The 23,963-nt window shown below is 33.8% G+C and overlaps 1 protein-coding gene across 1 annotated transcript in view; it reads right to left on the bottom strand.

Moving 5' to 3' along the window:
• The window catches only part of CSMD3 (CUB and Sushi multiple domains 3), a 1,010,791-nt gene that overhangs the window by 104,913 nt on the left and 881,915 nt on the right, over positions 1 to 23,963 (bottom strand). Inside the window, exons 39-40 of the mRNA XM_064476888.1 lie at positions 7,137 to 7,255; positions 5,953 to 6,022 (exon numbers count right to left, since the gene is read on the bottom strand). Coding sequence (XP_064332958.1) covers positions 5,953 to 6,022; positions 7,137 to 7,255 — 189 coding nt within the window. The remainder of the gene's footprint in view (positions 1 to 5,952; positions 6,023 to 7,136; positions 7,256 to 23,963) is intronic.

The raw sequence follows: 23,963 nt of genomic DNA, 5'->3' as shown, positions 1-23,963 counted from the left end.
TATAGTATTGTCTGAAGTCTGGGAGAGTTATTCCTCCAGCCTCTTTCTTTCTCTTCAGTAATGCTTTGGCAATTCTAGGTCTTTGATGGTTCCATATGAATTTTATTATGATTTTTTCTAGTTCTGTGAAATATGTCCTGGGTAATTGGATAGGGATTGCATTAAATCTGTAGATTGCCTTGGGCAGTGTGACCATTTTAACAATATTGATTCTTCCAATCCAAGAGCATGGAATATCTTTCCATTTTTTAAAGTCTTCTTTAATTTCCTTCATCAATGGTTTATAGTTTTCTGTGTATAATTCTTTCACCTCCTTGGTTAGATTTATTCCCAGATATTTTATGACTTTGGGTGCTATTTGAAAGGGGATTGTTTCTTTACTTTCTTCTTCTGTTGATTTATCGTTAGTGTAAAGAAATGCAACTGATTTTTGAACGTTAATTTTGTAACCTGCTACCTTGCTGAATTCTTCAATCAGCTCTAGTAGCTTTTGTGTAGACCTTTTAGGGTTTTCTACATATAGTAACATGTCATCAGCATATAATGACACTTTTACCTCTTCTTTTCCAATTTGGATCCCTTTTATTTCTTTCTCTTGCCTGACTGCTGTGGCTAGGACTTCCAGGACTATGTTGAATAGGAGTGGTGATAGTGGGCATCCTTGTCTTGTCCCAGATTTTAGTGGGAAGCTTTTGAGTTTTTCACCGTTGAGTACTATGCTGGCTGTAGGTTTGTCATATATAGCTTTTATTATGTTGAGATATGTTCCCTCTATACCCACTTTGGCGAGAGTTTTTATCATAAATGGGTGTTGAATTTTATCAAATGCTTTTTCTGCATCGATTGAGATGATCATGTGGTTTTTGTCCTTTCTCTTGTTGATGTGATGTATTACACTGATTGATTTGCGTATGTTGAACCAGCCTTGTGTCCCTGGGATGAACCCCCCTTGGTCATGATGTATAATCTTTTTTATGTGTTGTTGGATTCTATTTGCTAAAATTTTGGTGAGGATTTTGGCGTCTATGTTCATCAGTGATATTGGCCTATAATTCTCTTTTTTTGTAGTGTCTTTGCCTGGTTTTGGTATCAGGGTGATGGTGGCTTCATAGAATGAGTTTGGGAGTATTCCCTCCTTTTCGATCGTCTGGAAGAGTTTGAGGACTGGTATGAGTTCTTCTTTGTATGTTTGGTAGAATTCCCCGGTGAAGCCGTCCGGTCCTGGACTTTTATTTGTAGGGAGGTTTTTAATTGCTATTTCTATTTCCTTTCTAGTGATCGGATTGTTCAAGTGTTCAGATTCTTCTTGATTCAGTTTTGGTGGACAGTATGTTTCCAGAAACTTGTCCATCTCCTCTAGGTTATCCAGTTTGGTTCCATATAGTTTTTCATAATATTCTCATAGGATATTCTGTATTTCTATTTTGTTTGTTGTAATTTCTCCATTTTCCTTTCTTATTTTGCTAATTTGTGCTCTCTCTTTTTTCTTCTTTGTGAGTTTGGCCAGAGGTTTGTCGATTTTATTTACTTTTTCAAAAAACCAGCTTTTGGTTTGGTTGATTTTTTCTATGGTCTTGTTAATCTCTATTGTATTTAATTCCTCTCTGATCTTTATTATTTCCTTCCTTCTGCTGCTTTTTGGGGCTTTTTGTTCTTCTTTTTCTAATTCATTCAGGTGGTGGGTTAAATTGTTTGAGATTGTTCTTCTTTTTTGAGGAAGGCCTGTATCGCTATAAACTTCCCTCTTAGCACTGCCTTTGCTGTGTCCCATAGGTTTTGAGTGGTTGTGCTTTCATTATCATTTGTCTCAAGGTATTTTTTAATTTCAGCTTTGATTTCCTCATTGATCCATTGTTTTTTGAATACCATATTGTTTAATCTCCATGCTTTCCTTTTTTTCTCCTTTGTTTCTCTGTTGTTGATTTCCAGTTTCATGGCATTGTGGTCAGTAAAGATGCTTGAGATAATTTCTATCTTCTTAAAATTGTTGAGGTTTCTTTTGTGCCCAAGTACATGATCGATCCTGGAAAATGTTCCATGTGCACTTGAAAAGAATGTATATCCTATTTTTGGGGGGTGTAATGCTCTGAAAATATCCACCAAATCTAGTTTTTCTATTGTAGTATTTAATTTCTCTGTTGCCTTGTTTATTTTCTGTCTGGAAGATCTGTCTAGTGATGTTAATGCAGTGTTAAAATCTCCAACTATGATTGTATTCCCATCAATATCCCCCTTTATCTCTGTTAGTAATTCTTGTATGTACTTAGGTGCTCCTATATTGGGTGCATATATATTAACGAGTGTAATATCCTCATCTTGTATCACTCCTTTAATCATTATAAAATGTCCTTCTTTATCTTTCTTTATGGCCTTTGTTTTAAAGTCTATTTTGTCTGAAATCAGTACTGCAACACCTGCTTTTTTGGCTTTTCCATTTGCATGTAATATCCTTTTCCATCCTTTCACTCTCAATCTATATGTGTCCTTCTCCCTAAAGTGGGTCTCTTGTATGCAGCATATTGAAGGTTCTTTATTATCCAGTCTGCCACTCTGTGTCTTTTGACTGGAGCATTTAGTCCATTAACATTTACAGTAATTAATGATAGATGTGTGTTTATTGCCATTTTGAACTTATCTTTGCAGTTGAATTGGTATATCCTCTTTGTTCCTTTCTTCTTCCTTTTGTGGTTTGGTAATTTTCCTTTGTATTATCATGGATTTTATTTAATTTTTGTGAGTCCTTTGTAAATTTTTGGCTTGTGGTTACCCTTTTCTGTAAATCTGTCAACCCATTACTATAACTGTTTTTATTAAACTGATAGTAACATAATCTCAAACCCATCCTACTGTTAAAAAAATTTAAAAAAGAAAGAAAAAAATATTCTGTATTTCCCTGCCTCCCTCTCCCACTCTCAGTAATTTGTATGTCTTCTTTTATAATTTCATGTTTACTTTATTTGTAATTCATGAGTTATCACCCTTCCAGTTGTGTGTTTCTCATTTCTGTAGCATCCTGCTGTTTTTCTATTTAGAATAGCCCTTTCAATATTTCTTTTAGCATGGGTTTAGTGTTGCTAAACTCCTGCAGCTTTTTTTTTTTTGTCTGTGAAACTCTTTATTTCTCCTTCTATCCTCAAGGATAGCCTTGCTGGATAAAGTATCCTAGGCTGCATCTTTTTTTCATTCAGGCCTTTGAATATATCTTGCCATCCCTTCTGGCCTGTAGTGTTTGTGTAGAGAAATCAGCTGAGAGCCTTATAGAGGTTTTCTTGTAACTCACTCTTTGCATTTCTCTTGCTGCCTTTAGGATCATTTCTTTATCCTTGACTCTGGCCATCTTGATTATGATATGTCTTGGTGTGGGTCTATTTGGGTTCTTCCTGTTTGGGACCCTCTGAGCTTCCTGTACTTGGATATCTGATTCCTTCTTTAAGTTTGGGAAGTTTTCAGTCATGATTTCTTCAAAAACCTTTTCAATCCCCTTTGATCTTTCTTCTCCTTCTGGGACCCCTATTATGCGAAGATTGGGACGCTTTATATTATCCCATAGGTCCCTTATGCTATTTTCATTATTTTTTATTTGCTTCTCTTGTAGTTCTTCTGAATGGGTGCTTTCTATTGCCCTGTCTTCTAGATCACTAATTCGTTCCTCTGTATTATCTAGTTGGCTTTGCACAGCTATTAGATCATTCCTCATCTCTGTCAATGAGTTTACCCATTCTACTTGGCTCTTCTTTATAGCTTCAATTTCATTTTTGACATATTTTATATCTCTAAACACTATCTCTTTTAATTCCTTCAGCAATTCGATCACTCCTTTTTTGAAATCTTGATCTAGTAGGCTATCGATGTCTATTTCGTTGATCTTTCTTTTAGGGGATTTCTCTTGTTCTTTTAATTGGGAAAGGTTTTTCTGCTTCTTCATCTTGCTCATACCTCTTTGGCACTGTGGTTTATGGAGTATCAGTTGTTTATTTTGGTCCTTAAGGATTTTATCTATCTGATGCCTATTTAGGAATAGAACTTAGGAAAAAAAGAAAAAAAAATTAGAGAGAGAGAGAAGGAATTTTAAAAGAAGGGAGAAAGAGGGTTTGAAAACAGTGTATAATGAATAATAGAAGAGTGAGTTGAAGCAGGGTATTAATCGGGTTGAGACGTCCTTTTGAAACCTTTACAAAAAAAATAAAATAAAATAAAACCTTTACAAAAAAAGGGGGGGGAGATGAATAGATGTATTTGAAACCTGTGTCTAATCAATAGCAGGACATCAAAACCCAAGAGAAATAGAAATGAATTAAGAAGTAAAGATTAAGAGAGTAACAGAAAATAGAACAGGTAAAAACAGATTTTAAAAAAAAAGGGGGGGGTTTGTCGGTGTTCTCCTGGAGTCTGTGTGCTTTTAATGTGAAGTCTTTCTGTCTTCGTCCTGTTTTGGAAGCTCAGCTTGCTGTTTTCAGAGGCCCTCCGTTGGCGCCCTCTTCTGTGCTGCTCCCAGCACCTGTCGGCAAGCAGATCGCGCCTCCTCCTAACACTGGGTCAGGTGCAGCTCTCTGCTGTGGGCGAGCGGGTCGCTGCCCCTCCGGATGCCGCAGTCAGATGTTGCAGACTGGCCAGGTAGGAGGGCGGGTCGTGCCCCCTCCCAGCACCTCGGTCAGGGGCTGTGTTCCTGCCCGAAAGGCGGGGGGGGGGGCGCTCTCCTTCTACCTGCACTGCTGGTAGTTCCGCTCCTCTGTGTGGCTGCGCCCTCCGCCCTGGTCTGCGCTCCGCGGGTGGGCTCGGAGAAGACCGAGGGACAGCCCTGTCCCTGCTCCGAGCCAAAACCCAGCTCCTTGTTTGTCTTTGTGGAGCAAGTTCTCTGAGGGACCAGGATGGAAGGATCCTATCTGCCCCAGGCTGCAGGCCAGTCTCAGCCTGGCCTTTGAGGCTGCTAAGCCCTTCGGTGTGGATGCAGGTTTCGCCCCGCCCCCACCTGGGTGCTCAGCGCGGAGGATATGGCGGCTGTGCCTGAGCCCCGCCTCTCTTCCCCCGAAAACTTTCCGCGGGTTTTCAGAGATGGGGGGTGTGCACCCTTCCCCCAAGAGCACATCAACCTTGCTGTTTTATGGCGGGCCCAGGTTGTTCTGCCCTGTGCACCCACAGCCACGGCGCGCAGACCCTTGCGTTCCCCCGGGGCTGCCTCCGTGCAGCCACTTCCGTCCTCTGCCCAGCTTGTGCAGCCTGGCCCTGCCCGCCGCTGCCGGCCCGCGTCTCAGGCTGGGTGTCGGGGGGACGCTCTGTGCCCGTTTAACTTAGTTCTGTTAGTCAAGGGCTGCTCTGTACAGATCCGAGCCTCGGAGGCTCCCCCTCCGTCCCGCTGGCCTCTCAGTTGGAGAGGGGAGACCCAGCGAGCGAGCGCCAGTCCTCCTTTGCCGCTCCCTCCCCACGGGACCCGTCCCGCGCTGCTTTGCCTTTTGTTCTTTCTTTTTTCCTTTTCTCCTACCAGATTTTTGGCGTCTTTATCTTTTGAAGAGGGCGATGTTCTGTCGGAGTTCCACAGGTGCTCTGGTTGGCTGAGTGGGTCTGTAAATGTGGGTCTTGGTGTATTTGTGGGAGAGGGTGACCTGCGAGCGTCCTTCTACTCCGCCATCTTCTCCTCTTCCTCTATCTTTACATTTCTTTTCCTCTGTGGAGAACTATGTATGCGATGTTGCATCTATGTGTATTTATATGTGAATGTATGTGATGAAAATAGGATCATACTGTGAATCACCTTAAGCTCTTTGATACTTAACCATATGTTGTAAATTTTATCCATGTCATTAAATTGAAAATGAAAAAAAAGATATGAAGCATTTACCTCAAAATATCATTTCCATAAAACCTGACAAAAGGCAAATATGAAAGAACATCATATACAAGGTGTATCTTTAAAATATGAGCAGCTTATAAATGATTTATAGTTCTTTAACTTACCCAAACAAATTGGGATTGGGTAATTCCATCTTCTTACGGGTCCCGGCATACATGTAATGTGAGAATGACCCTATATAAACATGACAATGCAGTTCAGTTCACATTTTAAAAAGTCCAAATTAAAACATGAGATATTTACTGATTACTATGAAAATAAGCTTAATAATGTATTACATTTTAATTCTTTAACTTTAGTAGAAATCTTAGTGTGACAAAATAAGAAAGGTAATTATATACACTTGTGATACAATGTAAAACATAACAAGGCTTTGATAGAAAAATTAAGATTCCATATCACATTAGAATTGTGGTTTTAACATTCTTCTACCAAAACATGTTATACTAAGGTACTGTAATAATCATGCAAGTGAAATGGCCATATACATAGTGGTTTATAATAAATTGCTGTAATATTCAAGGTGAGATAGACAAAGAATAATTATAAAATTCTTTCATAAAAGTATACAAAGTCAATTAAGGCAGAGTAAATTTTAAATTGAAATATGAAGTCCTGAAAAATCTGATTGTACTTCTGAGACTAATAATTTGTGATTTATCTTTAAAGACTATAAATTATTCATTTTTAATTTGCCCCCTCAAAGGAATTTATTTACTTTACATGTGAAAAAGTTTCTGCCTCATTTGTTTTTCTTAATTTATTAATAGATCTATCCTCTAGGGAGATTTTTATGAGACCACAGATTGGAGTCCTTCCAAAAAATATACAAAAAAGGATCAATATAAATACATAAAATCAGAATATACATTGCACATCCACTTTTTAGCAAAATTTATTTGTAGTTGATTTTTATTAATTTGGGAAAATTATTATCAGAAAGTTTCATTTAATGCTTTAAGCAGCACTTAATTTTTATTTTCAAATTCTAAAAATCCAGGAGCTCAGCTGTCACATCCTATGTGAACAAAGAGAAAAGTGAAGTAAAAATTAATTTTGATTCAAAAGTCATTTTTCTATACTTGGGGACAAAACAAATTTAGTCTATTCCAGCTATGTCTCTTATGCATATGTTTCATTGACAAATTGAATACTTTTTGATTTAAGGTTAAGTTATGCAGCCTGAGATCAATATTGTTTTAAAACTTGTGCATTATCAATCACTGATCTGTTACAATATTCTGAAAGGGTAATGAAAATCAAAACTAAAATTTTAAAATAGACTTACCTGAAGAGAATAGCCTTGATCACACTGAAAGGATACCACATCACCAACCATATATCGGTCTCCAATTTTAATTCCATTGCTAGGAGTTTGTGGTTCAGGACAAGAATCCAAACCAATAGCTAAAAATATTTAATGATAATAATATAAGTGACTTTCAAATTATGAATGCTTAAATCATGCACATTAAATTATCAAAATTGAATATTAGTGTCATTAAAAGTAGATTTTACATTGGGACATTAAGAATGTTCTGTGACAAGATTTAACTCTATATGTTTAGAGCAATGTGCTTTGGAACTCCACCATAAAACTATTTCTTTGAATTTTCATGACACCAACCACTAATTAATTAGCTGTGTAATTATACCTAAATTCTTTAACTCTCAGCCTAAATGTCTTCTGTAAAACAAAAATTAAAATTCCTAGAAAGAAAATCTCTAAATAAAATCATTTATTATGATAATAAAATGAAATTATATTCATAAAACATCCTTAGTAAAATGAATAAAAATTATTTGCTATTTTGTCCATATCACCTGGTTCCTTCTTCCTTCATACAGAATAAGCTTTTAAATTCATGAGATATGTTTTAATGTAGTAATTATATGTAATATTTTAAAAAGTGTAAGTAAGATTTGTTCTCCGAACATAGAAAGGAGAAAAACATGTAGCTTACTGAGACCTTAAAGTATTATGTACTATTAAAATTAGCTATTTATGAAAGGGAAATAATGATATAATTCAAAACACTTCCATTATTTTTACATTGACAATTTATTGTTCAACATAAAAGAATAAAAACATATAAAAGTAAAAGGTTTTTCTAAAGTGATTCACTTAAAAGCTTAAAAAATTACTTGATATTTTTTCCAAAACATTTTTTCAAACATGTGAGTGTATCACTATTAAAATCTTCTTATCTTTAATAAAAGTCAGTGTTTATTATCCATGTCTTTGCAGTTCACATTCTGAACTAATCTAATGCATATTCAAATGAGTGGTAGGAAGCAGTCACCACTCCAAATTCATTAACCATAACATAAACACACACACACACACACACACACACACACACACAAAATGATACATATATATATTCATTTAAAAGCACATTAAAATAGCACAGGGAAATATATTCAATATCTTGTAGTAGCTCACGGTGAAAAGAATATGAAAATGAATATATGCATATTCATATATGACTTAAGAATTGTGCTGTACACCAGAAATTGACACAATATTGTAAACTGACTTTATCTCAATTAAAAAAAAAAAAACACACACACATATTAAAAACTAAATCCTTAAGTATGACAATACGTCATATATTGCCTCACTCCTCAAAAATTATTTTATTTATTTTTGTGGGGGGAGGTAATTACATTTTCTTATTTATTTTTAGAGGGGGTACTGGGAATTGAACCCAAGACCTTGTGTATGCTAGGCATGCACTCTACCACTTGAGCTATACCCTCCCCCTCCTTGTCTTAATCCTTGACTAACATATTTCCCTCGAAGGACACACTCATAACATAGCACCCACCTTCTACATCTCCTTGGCTGCATTTAGCATAAACTAATAATGAATAATTATGCAATTAGTTGTTCAATATTCATCTCCCCTCTGAGAAAGTAAGTTCCATGAGGGCAGCTTGACGCACAGAATTGTAAGGAAGCATTCAATAAATGATGGTAGATGAATGAATAATATAAAAAAGAAAGTGCATCCCTATTTTGATTATTTCATAATAAATACAAATGTCTGTCTCTGCAAGTGGAAAATCCTTTCTTTATCTAATAAAGAAAGCAATGGTCAGAATAGCTTAAAATGATGCCAAATTAAGTGACGTTAAAGGGTAGAAAATTGCATAAAAGCAGAAACAATAGAATGAGGAATAGATCAGACAGTAAGGCAGTAAAGAGAAGGAGTAAATTGGTCATTTGGGAATGCATTTGAGGTGGTCCTGCAGGAGATTAGGGGAGTTTATGGACTAGAATTCCAATGCTTGGTGCTGCAATTAGCTAGGCCTTAAACATACGTCAGGTTACATATTTCTTGATTTTTTTGTAATCTTGAATTTATAGAACACAGAAAGATAAGTTACCATTAAACTGTGATTTCCTTTAAAAATTTTAAGGGTTAATGCCTCACTGCCCAACTAGATTTTGAGATCCAAGAAGAGATGAACAGTCTTAACATTTATTTTCTTCTCATTTAATACCCATTAGTGGTGCTTTACATATCAAATTCATCTGGTTTCATAGAGCCCTTTTCAGGAATTACTGAATCCAAACAACATGAGTTTTGATATAGATATAAATGTCCTGTCAATATGATTTCACTTTTCTTTGGTACAATCTTAGTTTTCTGGGAACCCTGAAAAGTATATTTATTACCCTTTACATTAAGGTCATTTTTGTGGTCATTCTTACTGAGAAAGTCAAATTTAGTACACATTCATTTCTCCTTTCTTTCTATTAAGCACTCCATCTAGGGACATATACACAGAAACTACTAACATCCTCAAGTAGTAATTTCTTCCTCTGGGAGGATGGTAAATAAAACTGGCACAGTGATACCACAGAATATGAGAATTCATCGTTAAGCAAAATTTCTCCATATATACAGGCACAACAAAATATTTATGAAAGAATTTTAACTTTAAAATGTGATATAAAACTCTATAAACTATGTAATAACAAATTGTAGGTTGAAAATTCTTGTATGCAAATAATCACAGAGAAAAATGACCAAAAGGAAACATGCCAAATATTAGCAGTGGTTATGATTCTTGACATGAGATTATTGGTGATTTCTATGCCCTTCTCTGTACTTCCCTGCATTTTCAAAATTTCTATAATAAACATAATTTTTTTGTAAATAATAAAATCACTTATCCATTAGATTAATTAATACTAGCAGAGAATTTAGGGGTCAAGAACATACTCCCTTCTATTTTCTAGCAGAGATTGAGTTGGACCAGCTAATCTATTGAATATGATCATCTCAGGGAAGAAGATAGGGTGACAATATAGTTAGATAAGAAGAAGTCATACATTGATGAATTCTCTCAATTTTTCTAAGTCAATTATTTTATGTACACTAAAGAAAATAAAACAGAAATATCTGAAAATACTGCAGTTCATATTTTACAGTCTTTTTAAAATTCACACAAATAAAACTGAGTGATTAAATAATTTGAAAATGTCTTCTTTAAGAATCATTTTTCACTTCTTAAAAGTGACAAAGCCAATAGGTTATTTGTAGGAATCAACAAAGAATATGTGAATATTTGTAAAAACGTTATAAAGGATTCTCTCCTGCTTAACCAAGGCATCAACATACTGAGTCATTTTCATCTTCATGAGTGTAAATTCTGTAAAATTATGTACTTGGCAATCAAAGATGCTCTCTGGGTGAATTTTTTAATGGAAATTGGATCAATTAATTAGCTGTTGTAGCCAAAAACAAACAAATAAATCCAGGACCAAACCCATATCAAAAATTACACAGTTATTTATGTCTGCTGTCCAATTACTGTAGGCAGTTACCCTGACTGAAAACATTAAAAACCTCAGTTCTTCACATTTCCAATATTTATTTATGAACAAAAATTATTCTTTCCGATTCTGTTCACAAGGCAATCTGGAGGAGAAAATGCTGTTAATTGTATCATTTATATCTGATCATTCTGAACACTTATATATATAACCTTCTAGTATTCCATAATGATTTTAATTAATCTTTAATGCAACGAGAATGGGAGACAAGGGGTGAGGAGAAGAAAGCTTAATTACTGCTAAGACTCTTGGTAACATTATTTTGTAAAAAAGAAAAAGTCCTTCATGAATTTGACATGACAACCCATGTATAAACTTACTGAAAATGAAGACCAAAAACACTGGATCTGCATTCATGGGAGAAAGAAACAGGAACTGAATCACATGTCTTTGGACAAGAGGTTGTTTTCAGTGATAGTGAAGATCTTGGTATTTTAAATATATTGAATTTCTTCAATTTAAATTTTTCACCAAATAATGGATACAAAATAACTATTATTTCTGTTTATGCCACGTTTGAGGGTATTTTTAATATGCTGGTATTATCATTTGATATTCCACATTTATTATTATAAGAATGGTATGAGAATAATGTAGAAATTGATGAGAATCAAATGGTGAAATTAATGAGCTGGGCTACTAGTTTCAGGACTTGTAGATATCGGCAATGATCAGCATGTAGACTTTTTTCACTGTAATGTACCTTAGAATTAATTAATCTACTAAAAAATTTGTTAAATACTATTATGTAAATGTAATTTGAATATTTGTTGATGAGTTTTTTTTGAAGGAACAACTCTGACTTTTAACAGTCATTGATGAACAGCTGCAGAAGCTTAGGAACATGATGTGGTACAGGCTTCCCTCACATTTACCTTGATCCTTAACTTTTACTTACTTATTTTACTTACATCTACCGTGTTTAATGTTTAACTTAGCATTACTCTAAGTAACTAATTGAATATTCAGTAATAGATATTACTTACCAACTTTAGCCTACAGAATAAAGCTAAGCTAAATGATAAAATAAAAAGATTCTGGCATTCATTCACTACATAAGCAATTACTGAGCACCTGTTGTGTACTCTTATTGTATTACATGTTGGAAATACAAAGATCAATTAGCAACACAGAGCAACCCTGCCTTGAAAAAATTCTTGGTGGAACAAGAGAGAAGGTTAGTTTAAAAGATGATTACAGTGTAGTGGAACAGTCACTATATACAAAGGTTATCCTTTGTTAAAATACTTATCTCATAGGAATTAACCTATGTGAATACTAAAAAAGAATACATTTTAGCAATTCATAATAATGATGGGGAAAGTGAGTATGCTTTCTTGGCAGACAAAGTGGCATGTTAAATGAACAATGTTTTAAGTTATTTTTCCTTCTTTTATTGAAAAGAAGGGGACTGTTTTGTTTTGTTTTTTTTCCAAAACACATTGTAGTGTTTTGGGAAAGACAGCAAGAAATGGACCTGAAAGGGAGGCAAGCTATAGATTGTGAACAGTCTTACAATCTTAACCAATATATGGAGTTGTATTCTCCTTCTGTGGGTAATGGAGAGAAAATTCAGAGTTACTAAGAACGCAACCTCTGTGTGCATCCTGGTTCCATAAGTTTCTTGCCTTTTTTTCTTCTGTAAAGTCTGAGATGATTTGTATGCCTCAGTTCCCTCACCTATAAAATGGATGCAAAAATACCAACCAACTTCATATGAATACTGTGAAAAAGCTTAAAGAAAACAATATATGTGTAATATTTAGGATAGTGCCAGTGACAGAGGAAGCTCTCAACAAGTGTTAACTAGCATTAGTGAATGGTTTTAAGCATAGAAGTGAGATTGTCAATTTGCATTCTAGAGTAAGGATTTTTTTTCTGTTGTCATGAAAGCATGTCTATGTATGTTTAAGATCAGTAAGTCACATACGAATCTATAAATCTAGGAATATAAAGAAAATATATAAAGATTGACATAAAAGATGAAAAACTTAACCTTCAGTTCTGTGACTGACTCACAATGAAAAGCTTTTATATACATCTAAACATATTGGTTTTTCTGCAAGAAAACCCAGGAGACGAGCAGTGGTATTATTAACTTAAGACACAACTAGAGAAAAGTTTAGGACTACAAAAACACAATGTTTTCCAAATTCGGAAATTTAGGCTTAAACAATCTCTAAGTCGACACCACCATGAAGATATGAAAAGTGAATGAGATGAAAATGAAATAAATTTGGTTAAAAGAAAAGAGCAAACTATGATAAAACTACAAAGGCCTTCTAGACTTAAGGAAAGAAATGTGTTTATAAAGATCAATTACACTTATTGCATGTAATATATTCTGAGTTAATGGCTATTTAAATAAGAAATGACAAATATTAATAATTTAATTTGGGCAGGACGTGTTTCTACAATTACTATTTTATGAGATGATGTGCATAAACTAGAACAAGAAAATTAGTTTAACTAAAAAATATAATTAATCTTAAAATCATTATTTTTCACAAATAATCAATTATTTAATTAGCCCAAGGGAGGAAACTATTTTTAGTAATTACAAAAATAAACTCATTAAGACCTAATGCATTATTTCTTAAGCATATTGCTCAAGGAAATAAAGAAGTAAAATTATTATTGTGCTGAATTGAATCTTCTGTTATTTATAAGCTAGAGTTAAATGGATACATTTCTGGACATTTACTATTTTACGACTATTTTTATGCTTTTGGGTATTCAGACTCCCCCTCCAAATGTTGCACAGGATGGAAAAATGTTTTCAGGGCTATTGAGTTTTCACAAGATTTACAGCAAAATTACTAGAGGCAGATAGCATGAGTGCTTTTAGGTGTAGCAGGAGAGGAAAATCTATTCATTATGGTAACATTACCTTTCTCTTCCTCAGAGACTGTATCCTGAGATCTTTGAGGACTCCTAAATTTGCAAACACCATTAATGCATGTGGTTTCCTCTTTTAAAATAAGTATATTAAGTTTAAAATTAAAATTGCTGATCAATTTACAGATGTTCCACTGTCCCTTTTAGATTTTCCATTAGTCAAATTTAAATGTGTGTCTCAACAAATTTAAGAAATATGAGGAAAATTACATATGTGTATTGCAATCAAATAGTCACTCCAAAATGTTAACGATGAGACTTAAACAGAGTCCTACTGGCAGAGCAACTAAAAATTACAAGTTCCCTTTGTGGAAGTCTACTAACAATTGATGTAATTAATGGCTTTCCATGCACTGGGGACATTTTCCTAGCAACAGATATATTTATGTAAGACATGCAATTATAATCAGAATCATATATGTTAAAAAAGCACACACCCACAAACTGTTCAAGAGTAGATTCCCACCTCTCTGTGCTCTTGTGGATTACAAGAAAAAAATATAGTCCTTTACACAAGAGAAATGTTGGAGAAAATGTTATTAACTCAGAGCACCTACATCTATTTGCATCAGCACTAAACCAGTACACATTCCCAACACAAAGAATGATGTACTTTCATGCCAGCTTATGACAAGTTGTATCAGAAAACAGAAAGCGTATCAGGCTCTCTTAACTAGCGTTTCAGCTTCTCTTTATTAAGCAAAGAGAACTGCATTCTCTAAACTCTAGAACTCTGGTATAACTGCTTTAGTTTTAGTTGTGTCTACCAAGGTTGTTAGATAAATACGTCTTCTTCCATTTTGCCTGCCTTCTTTCCCTTCAACATTCAATCCCTTTTGTTATTAACGGAAAGTAAAATTGACTTTCTTTCTTAACCCTTCCAATAATATTGGCTACCTATTTATATATTAGATAATTTGTTATAATTTATTAGCATAAAATTAGTAGAAGATATCATAGTTTCAGAAATAACTAATTGGAGTAAATTTACCTATTTATACTTATTATGTCAATTTGTGTGTCTGTAATTTAGAAAAGTTGCCCCAATTCAATGTATTTGTGGAACAACTAAAACCTCCAAGAGAGCATAGCTTAAGCACCATGACCATAAATATTAAAAAAATATATGTGTGAAGGCGGTCAAAAGGTACAAATTTCCAGTTATAAGATAAAAGCACTAAGGTTGTAATGTATGACATGATTGCTATAATTAACACTGCTGTATGATATATAGGAAGGCTGTTAAGAGAGTTGATCCTAAGAGTTCTCATCACAAGGAAAAACTTTTTTCTTTTCTTTTTATTGTGACTATATGAGATGATGGAATATTAACTAAACTTATTGTGGTAATTATTTCACAATATATGTAAAGCAAACCATCATGCTGTACATCTTAAACTTAAGCAGTGATGTATGTCAATTACTTCTCAATAAAACTGGAACAGATAAAAAAACATTTGGAAGACTAAGACATAAAATATTGCTATTTCCTAGAATTTTATTACTCAATTTCAAATGTTTTTCTAATTATAAAAGTTAAAAATTAAAATAGATATAAAATGGGATCCTGAGTAATTTTTGTCCACTACATAATATTTCTTCTGAATTATCTATCTGTGGAATATGTGAGTGTTGAGAGAACACGGAATTTACAGTCTGCTTAAAAGAAAAAAAAAATTGTTTTTTTTTATTGATTATCATAGTTTGATTAACCTCCTAAATACTTTGACAGGGCATTCAACCCATTTCTGATCTTCAGTGAAACTGCCTTCAGAGCCATCCTGAAAGACAAGTGTCTAATCCTAACTTCAGAAGTTCCCAGAAAAGATTACATAATCTGTCAATAATCCATATTAATATTTAACAATTTTTCCTGCCAGAAAAAATTATCTTTACCCAAACTGAACTTCTCTTCATCGATCTCTTATGAATTCTCTCCAAAATTCCCAAAGAACATCCTACTGACCAGGCCTTTACTTAGTATACTAGTGTAGCAGGCAGGATTTTAGTTACCATGATGTTACACTTGCAAATATGTTATGTCACATGGCAAAATTAATTTTTAGATAGAATTAAGAAGGCTAGTAAGTTGACTATAAAATATAAAGATTACTGGATGATTATTGGAAGAAACTTGCATAATTGAGGTGGGCCCAGTGTCATCACATGCACCCCTAGTAGCAGAAGAGGAAGGCAGCAGAGTCAATCAAAGAGGTGTAGTATAAGAAGCAGCAGGAAAATTGAGCCAGAAAGTGGAGGTCAGAGAGATTAAAATACACATAATACATTTTTACCATTTTTACTTACATTCCAAGTAGCACCAAATGTACCTTCCATACATAAGTTTCATTTTTGAAAGCTTATACCTACAGTGGCATTATCATTAGTTAAATTATGAAATAGTTCTCATTCCTAGATACCACTGCAAGGTGTGAGGTCTAATTATTACAGATAAATAAAAGTGCTTATGTTACTTTATTAAATTCAATATCTAAGATCTAAAAATCAAAGAAAAAGTCTAAAGAACTAAAAGGCCAGCTCTCCAATGGAATAAAGCAAAACAGTGATCATAAAGTGATATGATCTAAAGTAAAAACCAAAACAAGACTGTCCTCTTCTCTTTTCTCTGTTGCCAACATCTAACCGGCCATAAATCTTTCAATTTTATCTTGTTATCGCCTGAATATTTTACCGTTTCATTTATACAACCACAATAACTACCTTCAGCATTCCTCGTATGAACAATCGTTACTCCTCTCCCTGGGTGTAGTCTCTTCCTGCAATGTATTTGTCACTTTCCAAAATAAAAGGGCCTTTCGAAAATTCAAAACTGATCATGATACTTGCTGAAATGAAACCTTCAGTGAATCTCCTCTTTCTGCAAAATAAAAGTTTCTGCCATCTCCTTAATCTAATCTTCCAGCATTTAACATATCATTTGACAAATCTAGTCACGTGGGTTCATCTCATTATCAGTAAAGGATGATATTTACTGAGGGTTTACTATGTACCCAGCACTATGAGAAACACTTTACATGGATGATAACATTTAACTCTGAAACAATCTTTCAAGTTAGATGCTATTATTATCCCATATTGGGTGAGTTAACTGGCTTCTTAGGGCACATTAGGAATTACCTACTCACTCAAATGGCAATGCCAAAATAGAAACCTAAGTCTGATTCCAGACCAGAATAAACTCTCATGTCTACCTTCATTCTAGGAGATCCCTGCAAAGTACTAAGCTAATTCCATATCTATACTTTAATTCTTATCTGCCAAAAGGACTTCTATTTGTCCTTTAGTGAAGTCTTCTCTGACTCCACCACCAGTAACCCCTAATAGTTTTGATCACTACCTTTTCTGTGTCATCACCTACATTATACAAGATGTCCTCACAACTTGGCCATTGTGAGAGTAATCTTGGAAGGTTAGTGAAAGTGCAAATGCTTGGCTGAAACTCAGAAACACTGACTTGATCTTCTGGGTGGAGTCTTGTCATCTGTATTTTTAACAAGACTTCAAGATAACTATAGTGCACAATTATCTGAGAAGTACCAACTTACATAAACAAGACTTACAGTGTTTACACAGTAATTTTGCAATTATTGCTGTTTGCATGTTCTTATTCCCAGTCAGTCTGAAGCTTTTTTAGGGCTACATCCTATGCAAATATGTAGCACTTACACCCAGAGAATATACCTAACATTTAGTAGGTACTCAATGAAAATTTGGTAAGTAAACAAGTGGCTGTGTTCTTATACATGGGAAATGATATGGAAATAGAAAATTATGGGAGGGAATGAATTGTTGCCTTTCTTCACTAAGTAATAGGAAAATAGCGATGTGAAATTATCAAAATGGGCCTCTACAAACATTAGTAAGACGAAGGCACGGGATTGGGCAGAAGGAACATGAGATCTGTGTAATTACCATCATCATCATGCGTTTCAAAGTTAAAAGGCCATGATCTCAAGTTCAAGGGGTAAAAATAGCACCATATAATAAAGGTCAGCCATTTGTCAGCATTTATCTTTTAAGTAAATAAAAAGCAAGACATATCTGTCTAGTAACTGTGCCATCAGATAATCTAGATTTTTTTTTCTGAAAATCTCATGGGTGAGTAGGAAAATCGGACAGAGAAAATATTTATTTGCTGGAAAGACTCAGCCAAATTTCCATTTCCCAAGCCAGAAGAACACCTGTCATGTTTCCTGAAACCTTTACTATTTAAAATATTCCTTTAGGAATACAGAAAGAGTCTACTTTCTTGGTTAAAAGAAAAACAACATGAAATCTGTCCTTTTTATAGCAAACCTTAGTGTCTTTTGCATCTGTTGCTGGTATTCATAGTGTGATTATGGGACTGTTATTTCCCTGATGTGATTACTTCCTTATGTTACCCTGTGGGCAGAACTTTTATTTCAGAGATTGTCAGAAATGAAATACCAAAGATGTGCAGTGAAATAGGCGTCTTCTCAATAGAGAAAAGTTTATAGAACTACCTTGTTTATAACACACATACACACAATTATTTTTCCCAGTACCTAACTGCTTAAGCATTTTGCCTTTTCCAAGTATAAAAGCATTTCATTTTTTTCAGTTTTCCTTACAGTCCTTGCTTATACTCATTAAAAATACAGTTTTCTCTTACAGAGGTTATTGTGTACTTACATCTTAACCAGGAATTTGGGGGACTTCTGAATTCATAAGGAAGTTCTTTAAAATTTTTTTGTCTAGTTAATACAACCTGCCTCCCAAAGTAGACAGATTCTTGCATTACCACAAAATAGATGTTATTTCACTAAGGGGAGATTACCATTCTGGAAGAGAGATTAAGGTGCCCTTTCCACAAACAAATCAAGAATATTTGCCAAAAAAAGTCACTGTTTGGGTATATTCTCTTGAATTTCTGTAAGTGATATACTCAAGTTGCAAAGAGTGATCAGATAGCCTTTGAGACTGCCCTGCTAGACACTACCAAAACCACAGCTGCTCTATCCAGCATTTGACCCATCAAATCCATTGTAACTGCTTTTCAGTCTGTTATTGACAAAACAGCCAAAATAGCTCCCATAGCATGTTTTTAAGTTTTTAAAGACTAGAGCAGAAGTTATCAGTCATTTTAATTCTGTAAAATTGTACTGAAGTTTCCTTGTTCAATCTTTCCTCATCCTCTGCACTTAATATTTTACAAATACTATGTTAAGATCCTTATTGATTAGACAATAGATTTGAAAGCATTTAAATATGCCAAATCTTTTTAATTAATTAAAAGAACAGTAGACATCCTTGGCACTGACTTCTCTCCTGTCCACTAAATTTATCTTTTCCTCTCCTCCCTTTATCTGTCCTTCTTGTCCTACTTAAGCTCGCTTTTTACACAGTTTCTAATTTTCTTTTTCTCATGTAATTTTCTATATTTCTTTATTTTTCTATTTATAGTTCCTATTTTAACCTAGATTCACTAATTTTGTTTAAGAACCAACTGGAATGTTTTTCTGTGACAATATTACCACATGCAACCACCTAGCAAGACATTTATTTAGTTTCTCCAAAAAGAAAATCCTTTTTCTACCCAGAAAATATTTTAACTTCTGTTAAGTTATGATTTGGTAAAACTTAATGTTTTAATGTAACTTTATAGGCTTTTTGTAGTACTGTTTTTTTTTAATTATATTTACTTTGATCCAGGACTTATTTTAGAATTTTGTACCAATTAAAAGAGAGCATTCAGCAAATGTTTTGATGGATTAGTTAAGTCCTCTAACACAATATTTTAAAAATTCACTGATCACCTTAACATCTTCTAACAGGATTCCACTTTGTGGCTTTTGAAAAATACAGTTAATACTGTCCTTAGGTAACCTAAATACAGTGCCTGGTTTTTTGTTTGTTTTTCCCTTGGGTGGAGGATCCAGATATCTAGTAATTCTTAAGAAGTATCTGGGGATCAGTTTGAACCCAAAGAATCATTTTGTGAATATCTGTTTTAGTTTATGTGCATTCAGTGCTAACAGATTAAATGACAGTGCTAGGGAGTAGCCTCTCAATCATCAGGAGAGTTGGTGTCTTATTATCTAAAGCAACTGCTTACAAAACACATTGATACATCATTTGTTCTTATGTTCATTCATTACCAGTGGTAAGTTCTCTTCCACATTCTTGAGTTTGATTCAGATAATTAATTTAGGAAATATTAGCATTCCTTGATTGCTCATTTTATAGAAATATAGTTGTAACATAGTTGTCACAAATATAAGGGAAAAAACACATTTCACATAAGAAAATTTACAGTGATTAGGATGGAGATTTATCTTATTCATCTTCCAATCCCTTTATAATTCTAATCAGACTTTCCCTGAAGTGGTAAGGTACTCAACTTTATGCTTTAAATTAAAGATCATGATTAAAGATGCTTAAATTATATATTTCTAGTATGCCTATCCTGTCAAAGATGTTAGCTTCCAAGATCTGAAACTGAGAGATCTAAATCCACTAGTCTTGTTTTCCCTTAAGAGTAGCAAACTATCGCTTCGTTCTTCTAAGAGGTAAGCTACTATATATTACTAACAATTATTATTTGTTGATTAGGATATGGTTCAATTTCCCTCATTTATTGACATAATTAAGAAGTTCTAGCCAAAAGAATAGTTTGAAAAATATTATAGATAATTGGATACATAATTTCATTAAATTATAATTTTCTTGTATTATTTATCTTATACAAATAAAGGACCTTTTTAGCATTCATTAAAATGTTTTATTTTAGAAATGCAAAAGTTGTATACAATAGACTTCAAAAAAGTTTCTTCAGTTTCTTTCTGATTATGATAATTTAATGGTCTGTATTATAAATAGCTGTCAAAACATATGGCATTTTTAAACTGTATCACCTATAATGAAGTTAAAGTTCTAATTATGACATCTCATAACTTTCAGGAATATCCCTGACTGTATAAGCAGCCTTAGTTCCTGGTGCTGCCTCAAACCTATGCACTAACCCTACTGAGTCAGTTGCAATTTTTATAACATGCCATGTGTCATAGCTCTGTCTGAATATGAAGTTTGCATGCTAAAAAGATCCACTCTTTCTTGCCTAACTGTAAAACTCCTGGTTATTTGTTAAGATTCAGCCAAAGTGTCACCTCTTGTTTGAAGTATTTCCTCAACTTCCTAAATGAAGCTGATTACTTATCACTTTTGTGCATCTACCATAAATATCTCTATTCCTGTATTCATAGCACAGCATTACTGCTTCTCTCTCTTTCTCTTCTACCAGACTGTGATCTCCTCAAAGAAAGATACTGTGACATATTTCCCTTTCATACCCCATATTGAACACAGCACCTAGCATACAGTACACATTCAAAATGTTTATTGGTTGGATGAAATATGAATGGATGAAACTCCTTGTACTTATTTGTCACCTGTCTACATTACAATGGTACCTTTACTGTATCTGAAGTTAGCAATAGCTGGAAAACGGACCTCAATATAAAACCAAAAAACTATCAAAAATTAATTAATTAGTATTTATTTAGTACATCTTTTCCACAGGATACTTCTTTTCTATCAGGTCTTCAAGCCAAGTAATGAAATAAGACACTTATCTTACATCATATATAAAAATTAACTCAAAATGAATTAAAGACTTAAACATAAAACCTGAAAATGTAAAATTCCTAGAAAAGAACAGGGAAAGGGTGTCATGACATTGGTCTTGGCAGTGATTTCTTGGATATGACACTAAAGCACAGGGAAAGAAAAGAAAAAATCAACAAGTGCACAAAATCAAACTAAAATGCTTCTTCAGAGCAAAGGAAACAAGCAGCAGAGTTAAAAGGCAACCTAAAGGATGGGAGACCTTAAGAAAATACTGGCAAATTGAACTCAACAGCACATTAAAAGGATCATTTACTAGCACCAAGCACTGTAAATTTTCTGATGTGAAATGTGTTTTTTCCCTTATATTTGTGACAACTATGTTACAACTATATTTCTATAAAATGAGCAATCAAGGAATGCTAATATTTCCTAAATTAATTATCTGAATCAAACTCAAGAATGTGGAAGAGAACTTACCACTGGTAATGAATGAACATAAGAACAAATGATGTATCAATGTGTTTTGTAAGCAGTTGCTTTAGATAATAAGACACCAACTCTCCTGATGATCGAGAGGCTACTCCCTAGCACTGTCATTTAATCTGTTAGCACTGAATGCACATAAACTAAAACAGATATTCACAAAATGATTCTTTGGGTTCAAACTGATCCCCAGATACTTCTTAAGAATTACTAGATATCTGGATCCTCCACCCAAGGGAAAAACAAACAAAAATCTAGTCATATAGTCAACTAATATTTGATGAGTGAGCCAAGAATACTCAAGAGGGAAAGAACAGTCTCTTTAATAAATGGTGTTAGAAAAACTGAATAATCACATGCAGAATTATGCAATTAGGCCTCTATCTTACATGTCTCACAAAAATTAATTGGAATTGGATTAAAGATTTAAACATCAAACCTGATACTTTAAAAGTCCCAAAAGAAAACAGGGAAATTGTTCCTTGATGTTGGTCTTGGCACTGATTTTTTTGTATATGACACCAAAAGCACAAGAACAAAAGCAAAATAAGTAAGTGGGACTACCTAAAATAAAAAAGCTTCACAGCAAAAGAAACAACAAGATGAAAAAGCAAACTACAGAATGAGACAGAATATTTGCAAACTATCTATCTGATAATGGGTTGATATCCAAAATATATGAGGAACTCATATAACTAAATAGCAAAAACAAAAAACAAAAACAATCTGTTTTAAAAAAGGGCAGATGATGTCGGAATAGACTTATTTTCCAAAGAAGACATACACATGGCCAACAGGTACATGAAAAGGTGCTTAACATCACTAATCATAAGGGAAATGAAAATCAAAAGCGCAATGATATGTCACTTCACACTTGTTAGAAAAGCTATCACAAGACAAGAGATAAGTGTTGTGTGGATGTGACAAAAAGGAAACCTTTACACACTGTTGGTGTAAATGTAAATTGGTACAGTCACAATAGATAATAACATGGAGATTCTTCAAAAAATTAAAAATAGAACTACAATATAATCCAGCAATCCCACTTCTGGGTATATAACCAAAGGAATTGAAATCAGGATCTCAAAGAGATATCTACACTCCATGTTCACTGTAGCATTATATATAATAATCAAGATATGGAAACAACCTAACTGTCTTTCTATGGATGAATGGGATAAAGAAGATATGGTACATATATAAAAGAAATATTATTCAGCCACGAAAAAGAAGGAAATCCTGCCATTTGCAATAAGGTAGATGGACTTTCAGAGTATTATGCTAAGTGAAATAAAGCTTTGGTAGTATTTCCGTGTGAAGCCTATTTGGACCAGGTATTTTATGTAGGGTGCTTTTCAATAACTATTTTCTATATCAGTCATATGATAATTGATCTATTTAGAATTTGTCTCTACCACTGTCAATTTTGGTAAATTTCATAAGGCATTTTTGTTTTTATCTCCTTATGGTTCTTGCTGATCTGTTTTAAGAATCTTGGTGCTGTGTCATTTGGTGCACAGATACTCAAAACTGGAGTTTTGTTATGATGTGTACCCCTCCTGACAACTATAAAATACTCTTATTTGTCTAAAAAAAAAGTATCAGTGTTGGTGAGACTCTGTTCAAATTTGAACCTTTATACAATGTTGATGCTAATGTAAACCAGTACAGACACTGTGAAAAACACTATAGAGAATCCTCCAAAAAATTAAAAGTAGATCTACCATATGACCTAGCAATCGAACTTCTGGATATATTCCCAGAAGAATTGAAAGCAGAATCTCAAAGAGATAACTGCACTCCCATGTTCACTGAAGCATTATTCACAACAGCCAAGATATGGAAACAATTCAAATGTCCATCAAGATAAAGAAAATATGGTATATACATACAGCAGAAAATTATTCAGTCTTACAAAAGAGGACATTCTGCCACATGTGACAACATGGATGAACTTGGTGGACATTATGCTATGTGAAATAAGTCAGAAACAGGAGGAAAAATACTATATGATGCCACTTATATGAAATATCTAGAAGTCAAACTCATAGAAATAGAAAGTAGAACATTGGTTTCCAGGGGCTGAGAGGAGGGAGAAATGGGGAGGTGCTGTCCAACAGGTATAAAGTTTCAGTTATGCAAGATGATTAAGTTCTAGAGATCTGCTGTCAATCATTGTGCCTATAGTTAACACTACTGTATTGGGCACTTAAAAATTTTGTTAAGAGAATAAATCTCATGTTAAGTGTTCTTACAATAAAAAAAATAAAATACTTG

This window comes from Camelus dromedarius, chromosome 20 (genome assembly GCF_036321535.1).
Source record: "Camelus dromedarius isolate mCamDro1 chromosome 20, mCamDro1.pat, whole genome shotgun sequence".
NCBI classification, from domain to species: domain Eukaryota; kingdom Metazoa; phylum Chordata; class Mammalia; order Artiodactyla; family Camelidae; genus Camelus; species Camelus dromedarius.
The sequence above is the reverse complement of the archived record's forward strand: the minus strand, read 5'-3'. Positions and strand labels throughout refer to the sequence as shown.